At 37.5% G+C, this 22,099-nt stretch overlaps 1 protein-coding gene across 15 annotated transcripts in view; it reads right to left on the minus strand.

The window, feature by feature from the left end:
* Positions 1 to 6,749: 6,749 nt before the first annotated feature.
* MAPK8 (mitogen-activated protein kinase 8) overlaps positions 6,750 to 22,099 on the minus strand; it is a 132,180-nt gene continuing 116,830 nt past the window's right edge. For 4 of the 15 annotated variants that reach the window (XM_050805134.1, XM_050805136.1, XM_050805132.1 and 1 more), the window contains 6 exons: positions 18,470 to 18,541; positions 17,023 to 17,205; positions 16,597 to 16,721; positions 15,967 to 16,030; positions 11,922 to 11,999; positions 6,750 to 8,296 (listed from right to left, as the gene is read on the minus strand). In XM_050805134.1, the coding sequence (XP_050661091.1) occupies positions 8,151 to 8,296; positions 11,922 to 11,999; positions 15,967 to 16,030; positions 16,597 to 16,721; positions 17,023 to 17,205; positions 18,470 to 18,541 (668 nt within the window). In that variant the 3' untranslated portion in view covers positions 6,750 to 8,150. Of the gene's footprint in view, positions 8,302 to 11,921; positions 12,000 to 15,966; positions 16,031 to 16,596; positions 16,722 to 17,022; positions 17,206 to 18,469; positions 18,542 to 18,887; positions 18,960 to 22,099 lie in introns of all 15 variants that reach the window. The other 11 variants (XM_050805135.1, XM_050805137.1, XM_050805133.1 and 8 more) reach the window with 3 other exon arrangements.

Raw genomic sequence — 22,099 nt, forward strand, 5'->3', positions numbered from 1 at the left:
AGTTGCAGGCAGGTTCATAGGAATGCACAGCGGTCTTTGAGAGGTCCTGAAAAATGCCAAACATGCTTACCTTACATAGCATACCCCATAAGCTTTTGTGCAGGGGACGTTTTTATTCCCATAAAGCTGCTTAAGCAGAACACAGCAGTTTCCAAGCGAAGGCTCCGGAGCCCGCCTGCCCAGATGCAGATCCTGCCCCGTGTGACAAGCTGGCTTGATGACCCCACTCCAAGACAGCTAAATCTCTATGCTATCTGGGCACTGAGTCTTAACCCGATGGTTTCATAAATCCCAAGCCCCTGCACTCACCCCACAGCTGGTTAAAAAGTTCACCAGGTTAGGAAACCAGCAGCAGCTGACCCAAAATTCCTGGTAGAGAATTTCTGTTTTTCTATAATTATTTCCTCTTTCCCTTCTTTCAGTGAGCTTTTGATGTCTGTCTGTCCACTGTGGTAAAAGGAGACAAGGGGCAGGGTCTGGGCCCAGTTCACAGGGGACTGAGTAGTAGTCTGGGCCCACTTCTCTAGGCCCAGGTCTAGTGGTGGCCGAGGCAATGCAGATGGGGAGCCTCGGGGTCAGCACGTGGGTTCATTGGTTCAGCTGCACACTGGAGGCGGGTGGGGGGTGGGCCTCAGGTTCTAGAATCTCTCTTCCTTGTGATACATCAAATCGAAGTAAACACAGCATTTAGTTCACATCAAACTCTTCTGGGTATGTTTGCCTAGAGACACATTCAAACAGACATGAGGGACAGATGTTTGACTTGACGAACCTGTACGCCAGGGTGCGGAGCTGACCCTGATGCCAGGCAGGATGATGGCGGTAGCCAGCACCCACCGAGTGCTGGCCAGCCCCTGCCCTGCACGCACACGCCAAATCCTCCCAGCAACACTGCCAGGTGACATTAGGCTTCCCACAGGACAGATGACAGAGCACAGCCCGAGTTGAGGCACTTGCAGGGAGTGAGGCAGCCAGTGAGGTCATGATGCTATGTGGGTATTTGGCACCGGAACCCATGCTCACATCACTATATCACCACAGCGCTGCATGCAGTGTCCTTATGCCTCACTTTGAGGGCCATGAATGTTGCATTTTCAGAGGACAGAAATGGTGTAAAGGATAGGTTCTAGTCATTAGCTTACCCAGCCCACCATTTATGGAACACCTACTTGCCAGGCATTACCTCCAGTAGGACAGGCTCTTCCATCCAGGGGATCCCAGTGTGAGGCATCAAGAGAAGATGAGAACACAGGATGCTGTCAAGTAACAGTAAGAGGCATGGCTCAGCCAGATTGACACTTGTCCAAGGTGATCTAAATTCTCCATCTTGACTAAGCTCACCTGGACCTGCAGGACCCAGTAGACCCCAACCTTTCCAGGACCTTGTCTCATAAAAACACATGTGCCTGGCCGGGCATGGTGGCTCACTCCTGTAATCCCAGAACTTTGGGAGGCCGAGGTGGACAGATCACAAGGTCAGGAGCTCGAGACCAGCCTGACTAATACAGTGAAACCCCGTCTCTACTAAAAATACAAAAAAATTAGCCAGGCGTGGTGGCGGGCACCTGTAGTCCCCGCTACTCGGGAGGCTGAGGCAGGAGAATGGTGTGAACCTTGGAGGTGGAGCTTGCAGTGAGCAGAGATTGTGCCACTGTACTCCAGCCTGGGCGACAGAGCAAGACTCCATATCAAAATAAATAAAATAAAATAAAATAAAATAAAATAAATGCCTTTGGTTTCTCCCTTTGAACTCTTCTGATCCCTCAGTCTACCCCTCACTTCTCTCAAGACACTGTCATGATTTCTTTACATTTCCAGCCAAGTTTTCAAGTCCTTTTCACTACCTGCTTCTCCACTCACTAGAACTAGGCCCCACTTGCACTTCTCTAGGTAACTCTAAAGTTTTACATGTGGTATATCCAACAGGAATCTTTCCACTATCTTCCTCTGTCCACAAAATGATACTAACAAAAATAGTGCAAGGGCCATATGAGCAAATGACACAGATCTCACAAGAAAAGAAACTACGATAGCAGAGATCTACAGGTAGGTGAGGGAGCAAACCAATCGTTCCCTTCCTCCCACTCCTGGAGCGGTAAGTTGGAGTTGATGTCATACCTGACATGCATTGTCATGGACACTTCAAATTGAGATGTACAAATTGCAAAACACACTACATGTATTTTCCTTGCACCATCTCTTGTGTGCCACCCAATCACTGGGCTCACAGCCTTCCCCCAGCTTCAAACGCTAAGCTTGGCGACTTCACCTATGCCATGGCAATACATCTAAATGAGTCCCTTTCTTCCCTTCTCTCAGCTGGGTATCTTCAGCATCAGTCACCAATCTCCACACCTCCAGCCTAACTGCACTTGCTTCTCTTGGCAGTGACCATCCTAAAACAAGCGTTGGGTCATAATACTGCTTTTCCTCTTCACAAACTACCATGGGTTCCTATCACCTACAAAATAAAGGCAATTCCTGATATTTTCAGGTCTGATCCTCAGCTTGTTTCAATTCCAAATTCCAACGTGTCAGTCTTCTTTCCCTTCTCCCTGTACCCACACCCATGCCAGGCCGTTCCTCACTGCTTGCCTATGCACTCACTTAAATCTGCTTGCCTTTCCTTCAGCCTGGAATACCCTTCTCCAAACCTTATGCCAAGGCTCAAAACACAGTTTCTTTGTTAAACTCCTCATTTCCTCTAATCAATCCCTGTAGGCAGGTCCTTGGTCTTCCATATACACCATTTCAAGACTCTGTCATCCATTTTCTATTTCCTACTCCCAGCTTCCGGCACACGTCTATATCACCTATATGCTTCCATTAATAGATGAAATTAAGTAAAGTACATGTTAGAAACCTAAAATTTACACAGCATATTTGAAATATCTTTTGGTTTCAAATGAAGTCCAAAGAAATACTGGTATACAACCTGTAACAGCTAAAAATAATTTTCTTAAACCACAAAATCATCACAAATCAATCTTCACTTAGATCAATAGACCTTTTTGGGAACAATAATAAAAAAGAAAAAAAAAAGTACCTAAATTAACAAGGATGAATTATTCCACTTTACAACTGGTGAAAATGAAAAAAAGTAAAAAGTTTATTCTCAACATTCTGATACTTGCTTCTGCTACCCAGTTTCTCCTGGGAGGCCTCTCTATGACGGTGATGAAACAGCTCAGCAGCCACGCAGCTGATTCAGCAGCAGCGGGCAGCTAAAAGACCAGCCCCTTCCTCCCCGCTCCTCAGAGAAGGGCAGTGTGAGTTCGGGTGAGGGCAGAGACAGCACGGTACAAGGGTCATTTGGAGCAGGAACTGTGCAAGATGGAGTGGCGTCATCACAGCGGCTGGGAAGGTATGCAGCAGGGACCCTGTATTCCCACACAGCAGCACACCCAATGTAGGCAAAGAGCAAATAAGCATGGCAAAAGTTTGAAACATTCAAAGCTAAAATCTCTTGTTTTGAAACGGACCCCAATTTTAAGTACTTATTTTTGCCAAGTGGTCATGATGGCTATTCTCTCATATGTCTACCAAGAACTAGGTTAAGGGCATTGAAGCAAAGTTCCTTTGTTAGATAGTTTGTCCAGAAATTTCAAACACAAGAAATCCAAGACCAGATCAACCAGATAACCAAAGTGAAAGTTTAGGCTCTTTACAATCTGTATAAAATCCAAATCTAAGAAACCGGCCCTAGCAAGACCCCTTTTCTCTCAATCCACAGGCAATCCTAAAATTGCCAAGAAACACTTTACCACAGATTTTGTTTTCAATGAAAAAACTCTTAATTTCATAATTTTCATACCACTTTTTTATTTAAAATATTGTAACCAATTGACATACTAGATAACGTTGTTTACATTCCAGTGGTGCATGTTTAATGACTAGGGCATGAATGATGAAAAATCACAATAATGATCTCAGCATTCCCTAAAAAGTGCCCCATTTTGTTTTGTCTAGAGGAAAGGAGAGGGAACGGAACACAGGGAAGGAGAGGAATGGAGGAGGAATGACATCGCAGAGGAAGAAAAGCAAATGTCAGTTATCATACTCAGGTTTCCAGGTGTGACACCCTGCTGGCCAGGATAAACTGTAATGAGAAAGTAGATGTCACAGTCCAGGGAGACACGTAATTCAGTCTAACTTCATTATTCAGCTAAAAGATTAACAGCTTCTCAAAAATATACCAAATATTGGGCCTACAAAAGTAATTTATTTCTTCGTAAAATTTTACTAAGATTTACTCCTTTTGTAAAATGTAAAGAATGGACTGATATCACGAGCAGGTTCTACTTACAAAACAGTAATAATGTCAACGAGCACATCTAACACAATTTTCCAAGATATACAGTGAAAGATTTTACATGTGTCTCTTACTGATGTAAGGTATATACTTTACATACTTACTGGTATTGTTTCAACATTGGCTAAAAAGTATTTAACACACATTTATAATTCACTCAGTAAAGATCTAACAGGGCAACAGCTTACTTGGGAAAGCATAGAAAATTAGTGTGAGGTAGTTCAATAAAAGCCTAGTTTAATTTGTAAGTCATTATGAGAATAGAACATTGTGCAAAATTAATCCACAGGTAATATTTCTCAAAAGTTTCAGTAACGAAGAGAATCTAAACTAGAAATGGCCAGAAAGTGTTACTCTTACTAGACTCTCCTTAAGAGCACTTAACGAAGAGCAGTCAGTTTGAAATTAATTAGGATTTCTGTTTTCCTTATGAGTTTTCTAATTGTACCCCAAACTATACATTTCTGCTTCAATGCCCTTTACCTCTTCATCTTTCTTGCTATTAAGGAAAAATTAGTTTCCTTTGACTCCGGAAAAACCTAAGAGAGATCAGTAGAAACACAATGCACACAAAAAATGCAACAGGATATGGAGAGGCAACATTTAAGAGGGCTGCTAATGACAGAATGGTGGTGTTTGGTTTACCTACTGGTAAGAAGAGTTTACTGGTGTCATGGGGCTTCATGCATCCACTCTATAGCTAATGTGTAACTAATGAACAACACTCACAAACTACAATAATATTTTTGAAAATATACTATGTTTTAACCTCAAAATGTTGTGCAGGCTAGTGCCTAGGCAAACACTGAATAGTTAAGTCTTCATATGTGTAGCAGAAACTGGCCAATAGTGTAAACCATCTTATCTGTAACCAAGGAAAGAGCTTCACTTTCCTGCTGCTGATTTCACTATCAGACACTGATGTCCTCTTCCCTCCATCTTTCAGACAGCACAGCAGGATTAGCATAGAACAGAACACTGACAAGGCTGGCAGAAAGAGTGCTTCTTTGCACACTGTCAAGCTTCTCTGGATTGTTAAGGGGGTTGTGTGTAGGCTTCTCATTTAACAGGCTGGTGTTTCTCTTAGGAACACCTGGTATGAACACACTGTGCCTTTACCAACTTGGAAGAGTGCACGTCAGGAACAACCAGCAGCCAAAGGTGCATGACACACTGAAAACTGTTCAGCAAGCAGTATGACAGAGCTGAGATGCTCTATTTGCGTATAGTATAACTAAGTGATCCCAACGATACAATGGTTTTACAAATGGCCAGTATATATTAGAGGGAAGAGAATAGTAACCAGGAAGACACAGGTAAAGAATTGGCATCTCTTTCTTAATCTGTGAAGATAATAAAAATCTTGGTCAAAATAACTTTCTCATAGTAAGACAGTGAGTATATTAAGTATATAAAATTGAAAAATCAAAATTATAGAACAAGAAAGGTGGTTTCACACAAGTACTACCTGACAGAAATGTTATTTGTAACTTCTCTTGGGAAAAAAATGTTTAAGATGCTTAAAGGATTCCAAAATAAAAAGAACCAATACCTATTTAGCTTAACAAATTTAAGAGCAAAATTGTATTTAGATGTAGTAATTTAAAACCTAGGGCACACAACATTTAACAAAGAGACCTTGTTTTTAGGATATAATTTGTTAAATATTTTAGTTTACACTAAGTAATTCGAGTTTGTTTTCTTTGAATTGAACTCAATGTTATGGTTGGCAAGTGGCAGCTGGCGTTTACAACAAATGATACAGTCAGACACCTGGTTTTCCTTACTTAACCAAAATCTGTATCAATAAAGATGGCTTATCAGCAATCAAGCATAAAATAAGAGAACCTTCTGAAAGCATGTCTGCTGTGAAAGTGCAACAGTGACATAATCTACGTTACAGAAAATACAGCTAATTGTCAAATTAATATAAACACACTCATTCTCAAATTTCTGCTAAAACTGTGAATCCAGTATTTCCTGTCTACAATTCAAGAGGTGTTATAGGCTTAAAACTCTAATTTGTCTAATCAAATTAATGCACCTTGTTGTATTAGAAAAGGGACTGATAAAAAGGCTGGGAAGCTGGAAATCATGACTCTAAGCCATCAAAAACAAACCTGCTATTTCAAAGTATATAAAAAGGCTAACGTATTTTAATCTTAAATATTGCACATTAACAATGATGTAAAATATCTCATTCAAAAGGAATTTTGCACTAAATATATGAATAAAATGCCAAGCAAATTTTCAGACACTGCATGTTAAGCCACACCTGTTCTTCCCATTGGTCACGAATTCCAAGGGGCTTTCTGCCTAGAACCTTGCTGCTTATGTGAGTATGCATTTCCTAGTTCATTACATGAAATCCCTCTTGTTCCAGAGATCATTTAAAAGGTGCCTGGGTCTATTACAGACATCGTATTTCAGAAATAACGAGACTTCAAAGACATTTTACTTGGGAAAAGTTCAGTTATAGAGAAATAATTCTGCAGATAGAAAATGTAAACAGTTAACATACACTTGTCAGGAGCAGCACCATTCTTACACTACTCGACATCCACATTGCATGTTATGTTGAAAATCAGGTATAAAAAAATAAAAGACTCAGACTAAATAACCACCATTTATGCCTGCTCTGCTCAATGTGAAGAAACAGTCCTTAGAAAATGACATCCTATATATGGCTGTGTGCTACTATTTTCAGATGAACGGTATATTGCTCATTTGATACATCACCTACACAAATCTAGGTAGGCTTTGGAACCTCCCAATAGCTAGTATAAATATGATTATGCTACAAGTAGAATCAAATGGCCAGAAACACCAGAACAACTGGTGTTCAACTGACAGACACTCCAAGTAATAGGAAACCGGAAAGGTCCAAGGGCCCGAAGCTGCAGGAAAGGGAAAGACTAGACTCTAGAACATTGCTGGGACCTACAGCCTGAGTAGATTAACTCAGTGTATACAAAAACAGGCTCATAGCTAGTAGAAGTGAACCATCTGTTTATTTGCATTGAAATGTATTATTCATGAAGTATCCTCTTGACTTTATGTGATCATAAACTTTGAGCATGCCACAAATTTGCAGAATACACCATGTTCTTTTTACTTATTTCTGTTGGGTAGGGTGGGGACATAAGGTGGTGGTAGATGCCCAGCATCTTCAAAGACATGCTCTGAGTTATTCTGCCACTTAGATGACGGGGCTTTTGCCAAAATTAAGTAGGATTGCCTACCAATTCTTGTAACTAAATTAGGATTGGCAAGTAGCAAATATTGGAGGTCTCCTAACACGTTCATCATTTACAGTAGTTATTCCTGAATATAACTGGCTACAAGTTATTTTCCCTCACTCCTCTGGGGTTATTTCATTGATAAGCACATAACCCTGAAGGATAGTATCATGAACAAAACATCTGAAATAAATTCTAATAAAAAAAACTATAAAAATCTTAAATAATTCATGATATAGGCAAGTCACCACATAATAGTTGCTTTGATAAACAAAATCTTACAAATTCAGTTAAAAAAATCAGCAGCATAAGATAAAGCAAATATGCAAAAAATTTAAAACATGATAAAATAATTAGGTTTACATTATACAGTTAATTACAGCAAAAAATACAATACAGTTTTGTTGCTGTTTTGAAACACAACTTAGGTTTTAAATTACATCACTTGAAATTAAAAAAAATAAACTACTTTACTACAAAATGAATTCTACATTTTTTGAAAAATCACTCAAAAATAAGACCACTGAATTGTTTTCAAAGTAGTTCTATCAATGACTAACCGACTCCCCGTCCCTCCCACCCCCCCACGGCCCAAGTAGTCATCTACAGCAGCCCAGAGGCCCAGCTGATGCTTCTAGACTGCTGTCTGTATCCGAGGCCAAAGTCGGATCTGTTGACATTGAAGACACATCATTGACAGACGACGATGACGATGGATGCTGAGAGCCATTGATCACTGCTGCACCTGTGCTATGAGAAACAAAACAGCAAATCAGTTGCAGACAGCTGCAGATCGAGCTACTTGCACTGCACTGCCTGCCTCTAGTGGTAATTTTTTCTCTTGGGTTTAGAAGGCTCACTAAAAATAATCGCAAATGATATCCAATACACTAAAAAACACTCTTCATTGACAGCTATGAGGTGAGAATTCTGAAAATGTCTAGAATCGTGGAGTCCTATCCTTTCAATGAATGTGTTTTCCAGTTTAAGACAAGAATTTACATCTGAGCCACATTTAGAAATGGTCCTGCAGCAAGATCCACAAATGGGCTTCAGGGTACGTGTGAATACTGCTGATAATACATGCAAAACTGTCTGTAATGCCTTTTTTTGGACAGAAGATCTTAAAGGACTGTATAACTACAAAAGTTAAAAGCTACTTCCCTACAAAAAAGTCTTTATAGCTTTGCACTAAAAAGGAAAAATTCAAATGATTCAAATTTGAAACAAGATGTACTTCTGGCACATCTTGTTTTAAAGCAAGCGCCAAGGAATAAAATAATTTTAACAGGAAGAAACCTTAATTCAACTGCCCCAGTTTATACAAGGTTATGGGACATGACAGTGTCACTCAAATGGCCTAGTTAAGTAAACTTGGGTCTTCTTATTTCTATGCTAATACTTGATAAGTAGAAATATGGATTTATTAAATAGATAAAGTAGGAGCAAACAGTTTCTTTTGCCGAAAGTATTACCTAATAAGGACTTCCTGAATTTTAAAAAGTAACACGAATACCTGAGCTCGAGACAGAAATCCTCTCAAGGGGATTGGTTTAGGAAGGGGACAGGAATGACTTACACTGGGGTATAGAGAAAAAAGGTAACTCATGCACTAGGCTAAGTACTTTTAAACCACATGAACACTAAATAAGGGTCATTCCAAATTTGAATAACGCAAGTTACTTAAAAGTTCTCAAGAATACATTTATGAAATAAAATCAATGGTCTTCAAATGCAACACTGAGCAGAATTTCTGAGGGTGAGGTTCAGGCACCCAACGATGCTGAAACCAAATATGGCTGAAAACCACTGCTCCTGAACCCAGCATCTGTATTTGAGATCATCCCTCCATTCTGTCCAGATAAGCAATAAAACACTTCAATATGAAAGGTCCTCTGCGAGCTTTTCTTCAAATGCAAAAAGAAAACAGGCAGTGTAGTGGGAATAGGAAAATCTTTAGGGAGGGGACTGGGAGACAGAAAGGAATGGAACCACAAGAGACAAAGCAGGTGATGGGAGTTGAAACAGAAGAGAAAAGCAGGATGAGTATTTCAGGCCTGAGAGATGAGAGGTAAAATAGGTGATAATCTCCTAGACCCAAGAAAGGTCCATTAGCTTCTCAGTCAGAGTGAAACTGAGATAGTATATTCTTTTTAGTTCAGTCAATACTTGGAATGAGCCTTTTCTGACTGAACAGTATGATACATCTGTGTAACATACATAGTACACAATGGCTAGTTTCTAAGACTTGTACTGAAACATTCGAACCATAAAAGGGATCCAACATATATAATTTTTATATATGCCTCTAGTTCAGGGTCTATTATTTTATCCAAATGTTTTAATCTGATAAAAATTAACTTTTAAATGCATTAACTTTTTAATCTAAAAATCAAGTACCTAAGGAAAAAAAAACACACACTTGTTTTTTCTTTAAAGCAATACAGTAAATTCTCAAATATCTGAATGGTAATAATATAGAAAATCATTAGTCTCAGGTGGGTCATTCCTCTCTCAAGTGAGTCTCTACACACTCAAGGCAGGCAAACTTACTTTACTATTAGCCAAACCAAAATAAATATAAGAAGGCACTCAAAGGGGGAAAATAATAAAATTCATTTTAAAAATCAAGTGGAAATGGTACTATGGTTATCTGATATTTTGATTTACCAAGCACTACTCCTTTTGTTATAGTACATAATCAAGAGCGGAATATTTTCATAACAGCTTAATTTACTAATACTCATCTTTGCAAGCTATAACTGAGGATCCAGAAGATGTCTAGAAACCTCAATTTCTATCTTTTCCACTGACTTATTTTGTGATCATAAGCAAGTGTTGGACTAAGATTCAAATTATTCACTTACAAATTAAGAACAAATACAACTGCTCTAACTCATGAGATTATTACATTTACTCAAACATCTGGCACTCCAGCTGTGCCACTCAATTGGATAGTATGCTAAAGTATAAAACTGTCCCACATAATGAACTTTCCAAATCCCACCTGAGCCTCTATCATGAACAATTCAGTTATACTACTACTATGTAGCAATACAAAGCTAATTAATTACATGAAGCATTTATAATAGAGCTTTAAATTTGTTAGAAGTAAATTGTAGAGAAAAGTCCATTTCCAAAATAGGTAAAAGCTGTCAAAACCCATTCATATTTTGAACAGGATCTACACTATAATCTGGAAGACTGCATTCTTGATCAAAGATTTAAAATATACAACTCTAAAATATATAAGCAAAAATGTCAAAGCAATCCACAAAAAATGGCTTAAACAATTATGTTTATAGTAGACAATGTCACTATAGTTTTAAAAAACCTTACCCATATACAACATGCTAGATACATCTATTTTTTTCCTCAAAAATAGAAGTTTCTGAGGAATTAAAATGGCATAGTTTTACTTCAAAATCAAGACCTATCTTTTGAAATACTACTCACTCTTCAAGGCTCAGCTCAAATTTCACCTCCTTCATACAACTGTCCTAACCTCTGTAGCCAGAGAAGTCTCTGTTGCCCGCCAGAAACAAAATGGGAGGCTGAAAAAACCACACACTCTGAAGTTATTGTACTAGTTCATCTACATAACAGATTTGGAATCTTACGTTATTTCAAATTTCTGAACTTCAGTTTCCTCATCCATAACGTGGTGCAATAATCCTATACCTTAGGGTCTTAGGGGCTGAATAAAATAAAGTATATAAACCACTAGTGTCTGTCATGTGGTATGTACTTAATGTACATGTTACCTGCCATTTAACTTTTCCCCTCTATTCTTTATACTTTTACTTGTACTAACATTAAATATAAGATCAGCTTATGATAAAAAAAAGTTTTAACTCCTACAAACCCAGTTCTCTTCTTAGAGAAAGAATACCTTCTAGTGATGGTTTTAATGTTATTGCCTTCGTTCAACAAATCAGTCATATCATTTTGAAAGACAGCAACTTGGTACTACATGTACTAAATTTTGCAGTGAAGCTTTTATTTATCCAAAGTAAAGACTGTCAAGATCACAGAAAGGTATGTATATTGAATTTTGAGAAGTTTCTTCTTTAAAGACCCAACAACAATGCCAACAAAGTTTTTTAATTTCTGTTCTTCAACAGAATGTCAATATCATAGAAAAAGATGTGCATCTTATAAACAGTTACTGATATATTAGTATAATGTATTAATAGAAAAGTGTGTCAGTGCTTTCAAATTTCACCAAACAAACTGTATTTCCTTATATTTATTAAGCCTGGAATAATGTTGATTTTGTAAGTATGGGAAGAACTGCAGGTTTCAGGCCACTGAAGATTACAACACAAGAAGTAAACTGTAATCTTAACCAAGCTTATATTGTAACCAACCTAAAGGAGAGGGCTGCCCCCGTATAACTCCATTCTTGGTTCTCTCCTCCAAGTCCATAACTTCCTTATATATCAATTCTGTAAAAGAAGTAAACAAAAATGAACTTTTCAGTCTAAGAGCCAATCTCACAACGCATGTATGGTTTAAGTGGAAATTTTTATACATGTGAAGTACTTCAAACAGTGTCCTTACAATGACAGTCAGTTAAGTGTCAGCCTAAGATTCAAGGATGTTAATTAATAACAATTCCTTGACACTCAACAATGGATCATATCGAAAGGAAGTACTAATCTTTCCTGTAACCACTGTTTCTCAAGTTGGTTTGATGGTGCTGGGGTAGAAGCTTTCTTTTTCACTCTACCAGCAACTTGTACTACAGCATATCATACCACATACCATTCTGTACTACCATCTGTCTCAGGGAGGGCTTGAACCATGTGTCTTACTGACTTCCATTTCCTGAGCCCTGGAATAGAGCCTGGTGCACTGTGGGTACTCAACTAGATATATGTTACCAAGATTTAAATCAGAGTATGCAAAAGCTTCATTAATCAGAATGAAAGATAAATACATTTTTATTGGAGGAAAAGAAGCAGGTAAGCTACATTTCAACTCCTTATGAGTAAGCATGGTTATCACCTCCAATAACATTTCTCCATGGGAATCTATCTTTTTCTCTTATCAGGCTTCTGGACAGCAAGCAGACCACTGCGACAACTGTTGCAACTGAAGAGAGACAATGGGAGCTGCTCTGCTGGTATCAATATATGCGCCTCCTGTCTTACATTCTTCACTTATAATTCTGATGTTAACTGTGATGTGCCTTGTGAGTCTGAATGTCTACTTAAGAACCTTCGGCCAGGAGTGGTGGTTCATGCCTGTAATCCCAGCACTTTGGGAGGCCGAGGTGGGTGGATCACCTGAAGTCGAGTTTGAGACAAGCCTGACCAACAAGGTGGAACCCCATCTCTACTAAAAATACAAAAATTAGCCAGGCATGGGGGCAGACGCCTGTAGTCCCAGCTACTCGGGAGGCTGAGACAGGAGAATTGCTTGAACCTGGGAGGCAGAGGCTACAATGAGCTGAGATTGCGCCACTGCACTCCAGCCTGGGCAATGGAGTGAGGCTCCATCCCAACAACAACAAAAAAGCAAAAACAAACAAAAAACCTTCTTAAGGTTCTTAAGTAGACATTCAGACTCACAAGGCACACCACACGTAATCTTAATGGTGGATGCCACATCATCACCACTATTTATCATCTTCTTTGGGTCATGGAATCTTCTGAGAATTGTAAAACCCTCTTCTGAGAAAAACATACAAACAAAAAATATTGCATCGAATTTCAAGGAGTCTGTGTTAATTCCTGAAGAAGAAAATTCTGACAAAGAATCCCTGATTACAGAGTATGACATTTATATTGGTAATAAGGTAAAACAAGAGAATATGTTGGAATGAACAACAACTGGAGACAAGTTTGTTTGTTATAGTAACTTAAGGCTTGGAAGGAGAAAAATAGAAAGCACTGATAAAGGAGAGAATAAGAGATGGTCTTCTTCAAAGAAACAAAAAGGAATGATAAACATTTGCAATATGAGGATTTTTTAAGAGAGAAAATAGCACTCCTCTGGGAAAAAGCACAAAGAGATTAAGGCAGAAGAACCGACACTAATTAGGAGTACTAACTAGGCAAAGCCATCTGTAATTAATGGCTTTGGCAATTAATTTTTCTTTCTGTTATGAGCTAAAACTCTTAGGTAGATCTTGAAAAAGGCAGTCTGTGGGTAATTACTGACATGCACCTGGGGCTAGGAGTAAGAGATACAGAATAAAGGTAAATGTTTTTAAAGCAATCAAAACCCCCAAATATATTCTTATACAAATGAAAACACTGTATCTCACTGATTTTAAGATGTACTTTTTTTCAGTTTAAACTCTGAAACTGACTCCATCTTATAATCAATGGTGCTGGACAACTGACAGTGTTTTTTTTTCTTTGTGGCACATAATGGTGTGCCTTACAACTGCTGGCCTATTAAGAGTCTATGACCAACCTGGACAACAGAGTGAGACCCCATCTCTACAAAAATTAAAAAAAAAAAAAAATTAGGCTAGGTGCAGTGGCTTAAGACTTATAATCCCAGCCCTTTGGGAGGCTGAGGCAGGGCAGGAGGATCACTTAAGCCCAGGAGTTTGAGACCAGCCTGGGCAACATAGTGAGACCCTGTCTCAAAAAAAAAATTAGCCAAGTGTGGTGGACAGCTACTGGGGAGGCTGAGGCAGCAGGATCACTTGAGCTCAGGAGTTTTGATGCTGCAGTGAGCCATGATCATACCACTGCACTCTAGCCTAGGTGACACAGTGAGACCTTGTCTCAAAACAAAACAGCCGGGCGCGGTGGCTCAAGCCTGTAATCCCAGCACTTTGGGAGGCCGAGACGGGCGGATCACGAGGTCAGGAGATGGAGACCATCCTGGCTAACACAGTGAAACCCCGTCTCTACTAAAAATACAAAAAACTTAGCCGGGCGAGGTGGCGGGCGCCTGTAGTCCCAGCTACTCGGGAGGCTGAGGCAGGAGAATGGCGTGAACCTGGGAGGCGGAGCTTGCGGTGAGCTGAGATCCGGCCACTGCACTCCAGCCTGGGTGACAGAGCGAGACTCCGTCTCAAAAAAAAAAAAAAAAAAAAAAAACAAGATTCTATAAAATACTTCATGGTCTATTGTAAATTAGTAGGATGTAAAAATATCAGGTTAATGCTTTCATACATATTCAGTACAGAGCTATATCTGTATACATATTCAAATGCATATTACATATTCAAATGCAGCAGACTCTATCCAGTTTTATTGTTCTGTCATTTTTTTAACTTTATCATGGGCTCTGCTAACCATGGGTTTCCCAAAGTTCACAGAAAATCAATCTCTAAATCTCTTCAATTTCTAAGAAAGAATCAAATTCATCCTTAGCAAAACACATTTATAGATGGGTTACTTATTCATGTTTATACCTCCCCAGTCCACTTTGGCTTCCCAGGATTTAAAGACAACTCTTAATAACAGGTCTTCTGCCTCTATTTTAAGATGAGGTAAAATGCAGGGGGCGGTGTAGGAGGGTGGGAGGAAGGGGGAGTGATTTACTCAAAGTCACACAGTTACAAAAGTGGTCAAAACACTGAAGGACAACAACACAAATGGAAGTAAATGGGACCTAAACATTACCTGGCCCACATGTCTCAGGGGACCTTTCGAAGAAATATTTTGAACACTTCCATGACTATCAAAGCATGATTAATTTCAGCCACATTTATAAAATAGAATAAAACTACTATATTAGATTTACAAATATTAAAAATTAACTCATTCTGTTGGCAAGGGTGAGGGTAAAGAGAGGCTCCTATACAATATGGATGGAAGTGTACACTACTACAATTTCTTTGGAGAATAATTTGGAAATAACTGAAAAATATCCTTTGGCTCAGCACATCTCCTTCTAGGATTTTTCTTCCAGGTATGTTCTCATATGTGAACATGAATACGACAGAGTTGTTTCGAACAGCAACAGACTGGACACAATTTAAATGGTCATCAAGAGGGAGATGGATATACAGTGTGACACATTCATACAGCAGAACACTAATCAGTTATTAAAGCAAGAGAGGCATATATGTGAACCAAAACAGAATAACCTTCCAGATATCTGATTATATCAACAAAGCAAGTACATATAGCATATATCGTACACAACCATATGTGATTTTAAAAGGGTGGAAGAAGAGAGGTGGGAGACACTAAACACATTTGTATGTTCACACACCATAGAAAAACATGAGAGAGAGCACTAATGTGTCTGTGTCTGGGGTGGGAAACGGGAACTTAAGAAGTTAAGGAAGGAAGCAGACTTACTGTCCACTTATGTAAAAATATTAACAAATTTCAGTTATGCACAGAAAATGTCACAAATTTCTCTAACATGACAATAAATCACCATATAAAAACCAGAAGCTCCTTCGCAGTTTTCCCTCTAAGAATCTGATGAATGTACCTTTCCACTCTTCTATTGTGTGTTCCCTTTCATCTAACTGCTTGTCAGGGATCTTTGGTGGTGGCTGAAAAACACAAGGCAATAATAATTGAGTCAGTATGCTGGGAGTATTTTAACTCTTTGTAGTTATTTGAAATATTAGCCAGACAGATGACTTATAAAAATGTATCATTAGATCAAGACTGATCAATCATCAACTTTCTTATATAGACAGAATAGGAAGACTCCTTCATTGCAGGAAAAAAAATGTTTAACTGTCTTTTTCTTTTCTTCCAGCTCTTGAAATTGCCACATTTTATTTATATCATAGATCACAGAATTCCGTTTTCCTTTGGATATAGTAATTTCTTTTATAACTGAGTTAGGATGTTCCCTCAGAGCATTCAACATCCTAGTTCTCTGGTTAGGGTATCCAGGCAAGATTGCAAAAAACAGTGGGAGGTGACTTTATTTTGTGTAGGAGGGGCTCAAATATGCTCATTAGTTTATTTGACGTAGTTTTCATGAAGAAACAGAAAAACATCATCATCATGTATCTACATTTTTATTTAAAATTAAAAGGTCTCCTCCAAACCTAACTGTAATTCTAAGAATGCAGTATGTTCTGTAAACATTAAGAAAATAACTTACAGCTTCTGCTTCAGAAGGATCATACCAGACATTGATGTACGGGTGTTGGAGAGCTTCATCTACAGAGATCCTTTTAGATGCATCTATTACCAGCATTTTGGATAACAAATCCCTTGCCTGACTGGCTGCAAACATAATGATGTTAATGTACATATATTTGTAAAGGTTCTCAAATTATTAATAACTTTCAGCAATTTGAGATTATTTTTTATTTTAAAAGCATATGTTTTAAAAATATTACTGTAAAATTATTTTATACATATGATTAAAATATATAAAATTAAAGAAAAATAAAACCTCATTTTTTTTCCCACCATCCAGAGAAAACCTTGGGTTATGTCCCATAAGAATATGAATACATATAAACACACGAACACATACACACACACCCCAAATGGGATTAAATGTATATATTTGTAAAAGTACCTTTAAGTTTGTTGTGTTCCGAGTCAGCTGGGAAAAGTACATCAGGGAAGAGTTTCTCGAAGCTATATCCAGCATATTTAGGTCTGTTTTCAACATAAGTCCTTACTGTTGGTTGCAGTTTCTTCATGAATTCAGGACATGGTGTTCCAAGCTGTTCAATAACTTTATTCCACTGATCAATATCTAATATCAAGTAGCTAAGAAAAATACTCCATAACTAATGTTCAACACATTAGTCATAATCATATTATAAGAAAATGGAAATTTTAAAAATCCTAAGAAAGGATGTGGCAGTTACAAATTTTATATCTCACAAGCACCTTGCAAAAGGCAATGATTGTAGATGGACAGAAATGATCAATAAATAAGCTTTGTTAATCTTATTTATTGTGTGTGTTCATACTAACTGATTTTACCTTAAAATGGAAGCTTAAACTCACAAAGTCTAAACAAAATTATAAGTAACTAAGAATAATGACAATTACTATCCACAGTGGCTCTAACTGCAAACGGCACACAATGCTATAATAATACACAAAATGTTTCCTTTTCTGTCAGTTTATCAGAACACATCCTGTTTTACTAAGTTTTCTACACTAACAGAAAATAACCAGTTGCAATAAAAATAAAGGCTTCTATAAAAGCGGCATTATCTTTTGCCATTCTTTGTTCAGTTTATGTTTAAAAATTTTTTCTAAAGCTCCGATGCCTATAAAAAAGATTGTTTTTTGGTAAGTTGTAAGGTTGGGATTTCTTAGTCTCCTTTCCTCTAGTCTTTACACTCCAGGAACCTGAAGGCCAAGACCTAAAACTCACTTATCGTAATCTTGTGAATATGGCTTTTTCCATTCTTCCTCCTGAAACAATTCTAAATGTTACTAGCTGATAAACACATAACAAATCACTGTTAATATAAATATTAAAAGTAGTGGGATGAACAAAAAGCATGAATCCAAAGCTATCGTCACCATATAAAACTACTGCTGAAATTCTCAGATGAAAGGGTATGTTATGTGAGTAATGAGACAACAATCAAAAGACATAAACCACATAGAACATTAACAAAAAGGAGGTGGGGAACAAAACAAAAGGATGGCCAGAAGCAACAGACAGCTCCAAAATTCATATTAAGTTGTACGTATTTCTAGACTTAAGTGTATAATTATTAGAAATTTTTAATGCAAGCCATGACTTTTGATTTAGGTTAAATAAATCAACTCAAAGCCAGCAAGTAATTGTGCACAATTACAATTGAGCAGGGTTCTGAACTAACATATGAAACAACAAATGAGGGAAAGAAAAGTCTATGTCAAATAGTAGGTGGTATTTTAAGAGTAATTTAACAATATATTAGGGAGAGACAAAATACATTACACCTGACCAAACTGAAGTGCTATCATACATTTTGACCTTTAGAAACTACATTGTAGGCCAAAGATAAGGATACGATCTGTACCTGGGAACAAAACACCACCTTTGATCATTTCTCCCATGATGCACCCAACTGACCAAATGTCAACTGAAAACAAAATGCAATGACATTAACATAAAGATTCTGGTTAAAATAAAAAAAAAATAAAGAAAATCACACACACCATGTATACTTTAAAATTATAAAAAGCAGTATAAAATAAAAATGAGTGACAGTGAATGTGCTCTGACTACCAGCAGAGACTGTATGTCCTACTGCCAGATGCAGCCTACAAATATTTCAGCTTATCTCAACAATTTTTGAACTCTAATAGCCACAAACTTTATGCCTGTTTAAAATCCCATCTGTATAAATGTAGCATATTCATTTTCATTAGAGAACATAAAGAAATTCATCGCCTAACTAATTAACTGCTGCAGCAGCACAAGGATACAGTCCCTTCCTGGAAAGAGGATTTTGTGGCAAACCATTTCTCCCATAATGCACCCCACAGACCATAAATCCACTATGTGTTTGCAGCACAAAAGAAGGAAAAGCAAAGCAAAAGGTCATTAAAATCAAAGAAGCATAATATGACTGCATTATATAAAAACTGCAAAACATCACAAAAAGAAAAAAGTGATCGTAACTTTAGCTCATGGAATAATTTAAAACACAAATTATTTTTTGAAAGTCTTTGGTTCACAAAAGAAAATGTAAAGTGTGGCATTTTAACTACATATCTAATTTCAAAGTGAGAGCTACACACAGAAATTGCATAAATAGAAAAACCCTGCATGTTTTGTCCCTGAGAACTTGTTTATAAAATATGAAACAGAACCAAACACGAACTTTGTAAATAAAAATGTACATGAGGTAGTAAAATTATAAAAATAAAATCTTTATACTATACTATTTAGAAGTTCAACTGTGCATTATACTCTCTAAGTTAAATAAAAGAAAAAAAGCATGAGAAAACAATTCAGCATATTCAAATATTTAACAAATAATCTCTATGAATAATTACAATAAAAAAGTTAATCTAAAGCTCTTTAGAATTTTTAAACTGGATTTCCCAAATATATTTAATTGAGAAGTGTTATGCTTGTTCTGAACTAAAAGTCCATTTGTTTTCTTGGCAACATGATGCCACATTTACCCTACTATCCCAAAAGGAACAAGTGCACAGAGAATTAACAACTAATCAAGGAAAACTGTAAGAGAAATGTATTTCATGTTTCCTAACTGAAGTTTTTTAAAGCCATAAAACCAAACTGCTTTTGATTTAAGAAGTTAGTTTTGGCTAGACACAGTATGACAGTTCTCACGAACTGACTATCTAGAGTCTCCTGGAAGACTTACTGATGACCCTTGCCAACTGTAAATGGGAATCCCAATCAATGTTGACAAGAATCTGCTAGACACAGAAACAGACAATTGGGAATCTCCACCCACTTAGGGAAACTGACTGTACACCGTGGCATTTTATGACTTTGGGTTTGGCTATCACACAAAAAGGAGAGAGTAAGTGCTTGCAGTTTAATAGGAAAAGAGGGAAGAATGAGCAATTTAGAAGGAAAAGCCTTAGAAACTTGCATTTGGTTGTGATATCTGAAGGTCCAAATTCTTTAAAATGACAAGAGGAAAACAGCACAAATAGATGTCAGAAAGAGACGTGCCCTTTACTCATGTTAAAGGACTTAGAAAATTAAAGCCTGTACTTTCTAATACAGTACATTCTTACTAAAAGGCTGCCAGTTCACTGAAGAATCTTAGGAGCTAAACTGGGAATTACTTTTGGAAATACTGTGGAACTAAAGTTTCCCTAAAATTTCATATTAAAATGAATGAACATTTTTATATTTATGTCATGGTTCAGCTTTCAAGGATAAGGTTTTAGAAAAAAAAGTTAATATTTATAAATTAGTGCCTCAGAGAAAAATTTTTTCTAAGGTTTTCCTTTTTGACAAAAATCTATTAGAATAAATCTTCTCTACAGATTTTAAAGAGAATGTTAAACTTTAAATATCCAGCATACAACTTATGTTGGTAACTTCCAGAAAAGCCTATTTTTAAACAAAAGTATTTTGAAAGCTGCAAGCATGAGAGAAGATATTATCTGGGCCAGTGAAGACTAGGAACGTAAGTCTGATTCATGCACAACTCTAGTTTTAAGCTAACTGCTTAGTCTATTAAGCAGTTAAAAATATATTGATTACACTGCTTTCCAAAATGCTCTGAGTAGACTGCAATAAAAGGCACATAAAGCAAAGTTGTTAAAATGGGTGGGAGGCTGGGCGTGGTGGCTCAAGCTCCTGTAATCCCAGCACTTTGGGAGGCCGAGGCAGGTGGATCACCTAAGGTCAGGAGTTCGAGACCAGCCTGGCAAACCTAATGAGACCCTGTCTCTACTAAAAATACAAAAATTAGCCAGGCATGGTGGCACGTGCCTGTAATCCCAGCTACTCAGTAGGCTGAGGCAGGAGAATGGCTTGAAGCCGGGAGTGGAGGCTGCAGTGAACCAAGATGGCACGACTGCACTCTAGCCTGGGCAATAGAGCGAGACTCCATCTCAAAAAAAAAAAAAAAAAAAAAAATAATAATAAATAAAATGAGTGTGAGGTATTATTAAAAGGAGGAAGTACTTATGTTTAACCTTGCTGGCTAATGTAGTTATAGTCATTAAGCATTACATTTGACTCCATTTCCTAGGGTGGGAGTGGGAAGGCAAGAAAGTGATCTACATAATTTTTAACTAAGAGAGGAACCACATGTCAGTTCTTTTTTTATTTTTTATTTTTTTGAGACAGTCTCACTTTGTTGCCCAGGCACTGGAATACAGTGGTGCAATCTCAGCTTACTGTAACCTCCACCTCCCGGGTTCAAGTGATTCTCATGCCTCACCTCTGGAATAGCTGGGACTACAGGTGCACACCACCACACCTGAGTAATTTCTGTACTTTCAGTAGGGACAGGGTTTTGCCATGTTGCCCAAGCTGGTCTCGAACTCCTGGCCTCGAGTGATCCACAAGACTCGGCCTCCCAAAGTGCTAGGATTACAGGTGTAAGCGACCATACCCAGCCTCAATTCTTCATATGACAGTTTTTCTTAGTGCTAATTTCTGGCAGGGAGCTATCCTAAGATCATATTTATAGGACACTGACACATAACACCATATCTATGACCATATCTATGACAATCACAGCAGATGCAAAAGCAATCTTTGTGCTGGTGGGTCACCTGAAGTTATCAATTCTCAAAAAAAAAAAAAAAACCCTTCAAATTTCAGGTAGAGAGTAAGTAAAAAGAACAGCATATTTATTAAGTATAAAAAATTAATAGCAAATGTTTAAAGTATTTGTTTTTAATCAGTTCAGAAAATCAAGCTCAGCTTAATCGTATATTTTATTTTAAAAAATCTTAAAAGTTGACTTATTACAATTTCCTGATTCAAAATGAACTGCTACTCCAGATTCCTTGCCAGAAAAAATGTCTAGGTTTTATTCTTGGTAGTATTTTGGATGAAGTCACCACATTTTTTAAAATGATGGTTTATTTCCATAAAATCCCATGGTTATTAGCAGATTTATTCATCTCCTAAATTTCTAAGATGCAAAATTTCTTCCTAAATTAAATATAAGTAGGTATATCCATAAAAAATGTTT

This window comes from Macaca thibetana, chromosome 9 (assembly GCF_024542745.1).
Source record: "Macaca thibetana thibetana isolate TM-01 chromosome 9, ASM2454274v1, whole genome shotgun sequence".
Taxonomy (NCBI): Eukaryota; Metazoa; Chordata; class Mammalia; order Primates; family Cercopithecidae; genus Macaca; species Macaca thibetana.